This window comes from Apium graveolens, unplaced genomic scaffold (genome assembly GCF_009905375.1).
Source record: "Apium graveolens cultivar Ventura unplaced genomic scaffold, ASM990537v1 ctg8069, whole genome shotgun sequence".
NCBI lineage: Eukaryota > Viridiplantae > Streptophyta > Magnoliopsida > Apiales > Apiaceae > Apium > Apium graveolens.
This window is the reverse complement of record NW_027420862.1, coordinates 34,682-37,102: the sequence shown is the minus strand read 5'-3', so window position 1 is coordinate 37,102 and position 2,421 is coordinate 34,682. Positions and strand designations below refer to the sequence as shown.

The following is a 2,421-nucleotide window of genomic DNA, read 5'->3' as shown; positions in this document are numbered from 1 at the left end:
GTATTTTCTGAATTATATACTTTATTTTTTCATATCTTACTATTAAATTTCGTGATTCTATTAATTAACAAACTTTTCAATGATTACTAAGTGAAGAATTAATAATTTGAAATTTTCAGAGCTAGATATATAAAAGAATTTCTCGATTACTCAGTTCATGTATGTGTTAATACACCCCCCTTGGGATTCCACTTGTATGTTGGATTGAAGAGCGCATCACTAGAGCTCATCACAGGGGAAATATTCCCATTAGAATCAGGATGAAAGTTTTAAGAATAAAAGGGTTTTATTAATTTGGCCTCGGTCAAAATAGATTGGATTCCAAATCAAGCCATTTAATCTATTAAATTTTTAATACATTGGGACTTAGTATGTTAATTGTTAATAAATTTAAGTCAAGACATGATTTTCTTTAGAAATATAATCATGTCACAATATATATGTATATATGACTAAATATAGAAAAAGAAGGAGAGAAAGATAATGAACACAAGAGTACAGTTAACTGTGTGCATTGCTATACTACTACAGAGCAAGATAATGAACACAAGAATACAGTGAACTGTGTGTATTGTCTATACTACCACTTCTGCTGCATTTTCTGTTGTGCTTTGTTATACAAGAAGGAAGAGTAAGTCTCTTTATATAAAAAAACATAGCTTCTCTTTAAAGCTTGCTTTTGTCACTTGGTGGCTCCTCTTGCTACATTAATTATGATGTCACCATTGTGACATGATCTCACTTGTGTCATATCCTAGCTAATATTTAACAAATCATGATATATGAATTTTTTTTATTTTGGAAATTTGAATGAAGATAGAGGTGCATTTGCATAATGATTCTTTGTTTTGTTTGAGATTTATAAAATTAGTCAATGATATATTTCTTCACTGAAAAGAATTATTTTATTTGATGCAAGGTGTGCAGTGACAAATTCTCCACTATGGACTTACCAGAAGAATTGATTGCTGAAATTATATCAAGAACTCCTGTGAGGACAATAGTGTCATGCAAAAGCGTGTGCAAAAGATGGTGTAATATAGTTTCAGAACCATTTTTTTCGCGTCTGCATCTCTCTATATCATCTAAAATGCTTTTACTTCATCAAGGAGACGCCGAGGACGTAGATGATGACAATGATGGTGACCTTGCAGTGGTTGAACTAGATGACCAACATCACCAACATGATATTCATCACAAGCCTATGATGAGATTTTCCCCGGGACTTGCCTTGGGAGACTATGTGGGGTTAATTGGATCAGTTAATGGGTTAATATGCTTAGAAGATAGTTATGATGATTCAGCATATGTATGCAATCCAATTACACAAGAGTACATACGCCTTCAAGATTCCGAGTACACCAGAGTATCATATTTAAAGGGATATTATGGCTTTAGACTTGTTGAATCGAACCAACAGTACAAGATTGTACGTTTTTATAAGGGTAGATTTCCTTCAACTGAATATGACCTAGGGAGCGAGGTTTATACGCTTGGAACCGGCATGTGGAGAGATCTAGGACATGTCCCCTTCCATCTGAATGAACATGATAGGGGTCACTATGTCAGTGGCCGCCTCCATTGGTTAGCTGGTGAACTAATATGTGCTTTCGATTTGGATAGAGAATTATTTCGTCCAATGGAAGCTCCTCCACGGGCTCGTGGGAATACAGATCATTTTAGCATCTTGGGAGTCCATAATCATTTTAGGAACTTGGGAGTACTTAAAGGTTGCTTGTGTATATGTGATATAACACTATACTCTGAACTTTTTATTGGGTGAAGAGAGATTATGGCGTGGAAGATAGTTGGAGTAAAAAACTCATCATCACTCCTAATCCTCCGTTACATGAAGTATAAATACCGACATGGTTCGGCTTCTTAAAGTTCTCAAAGATGGGAACATCTTAATGTATTGTGACCAACTTCAATTGTTCACTTATCATCCTCAACATAAAACATTGCGACATCACATTTTCCCGGAGGGTGAGTTTCTCACATTTGGTGCGATGACTTATGTCCCCGGTTTTATCAGTCTAGAGAGGAGTTTCACCTTGGAGGGTGTCAAAAGATGGGAGTCTCCTCAAGTAGAAGACTGACTTATAACCGAATAGAGCAAAACAGGATCGAAAATAGGGCGAGTCCGAGCAGTCTCCCGAGTACTAAGGCCGAGTAATCTAAGTTGTTGAACATTGCTTATTTTACTGCAAAAATACAAGGTTTTTATAACTAGTTCCATTTCAAGAACACGTTATGTTTTAAGCTTTTCTAGTTGTTTATCTAATATTTGTATGTACTCCTAATTTCAAAATTTAATAATTACTGTAGGCTGCGAGATAACTTTAGCATTTAGTGCTTGACATTTTTATAACATTTACATATCTATAAATGATTTTTATGTTGTATGCTTGTAAATTGCTC

The 2,421-nt window shown here is 34.9% G+C and overlaps 1 protein-coding gene across 1 annotated transcript; it reads left to right on the top strand.

Moving 5' to 3' along the window:
* Window positions 1-943: 943 nt before the first annotated feature.
* On the top strand, window positions 944-1,783 carry LOC141704632 (F-box/kelch-repeat protein At3g06240-like). The gene has a single exon (XM_074507838.1). The coding sequence runs from the start codon at window positions 944-946 to the stop codon at window positions 1,781-1,783; it is 840 nt and encodes a 279-aa protein (XP_074363939.1).
* Window positions 1,784-2,421: the final 638 nt, after the last annotated feature.

What these genes read in the sequence shown, in the direction of transcription:
- LOC141704632 (XM_074507838.1), top strand. Translation starts at nt 944, where the DNA reads ATGGACTTACCAGAAGAATTGATTGCTGAAATTATATCAAGAACTCCT.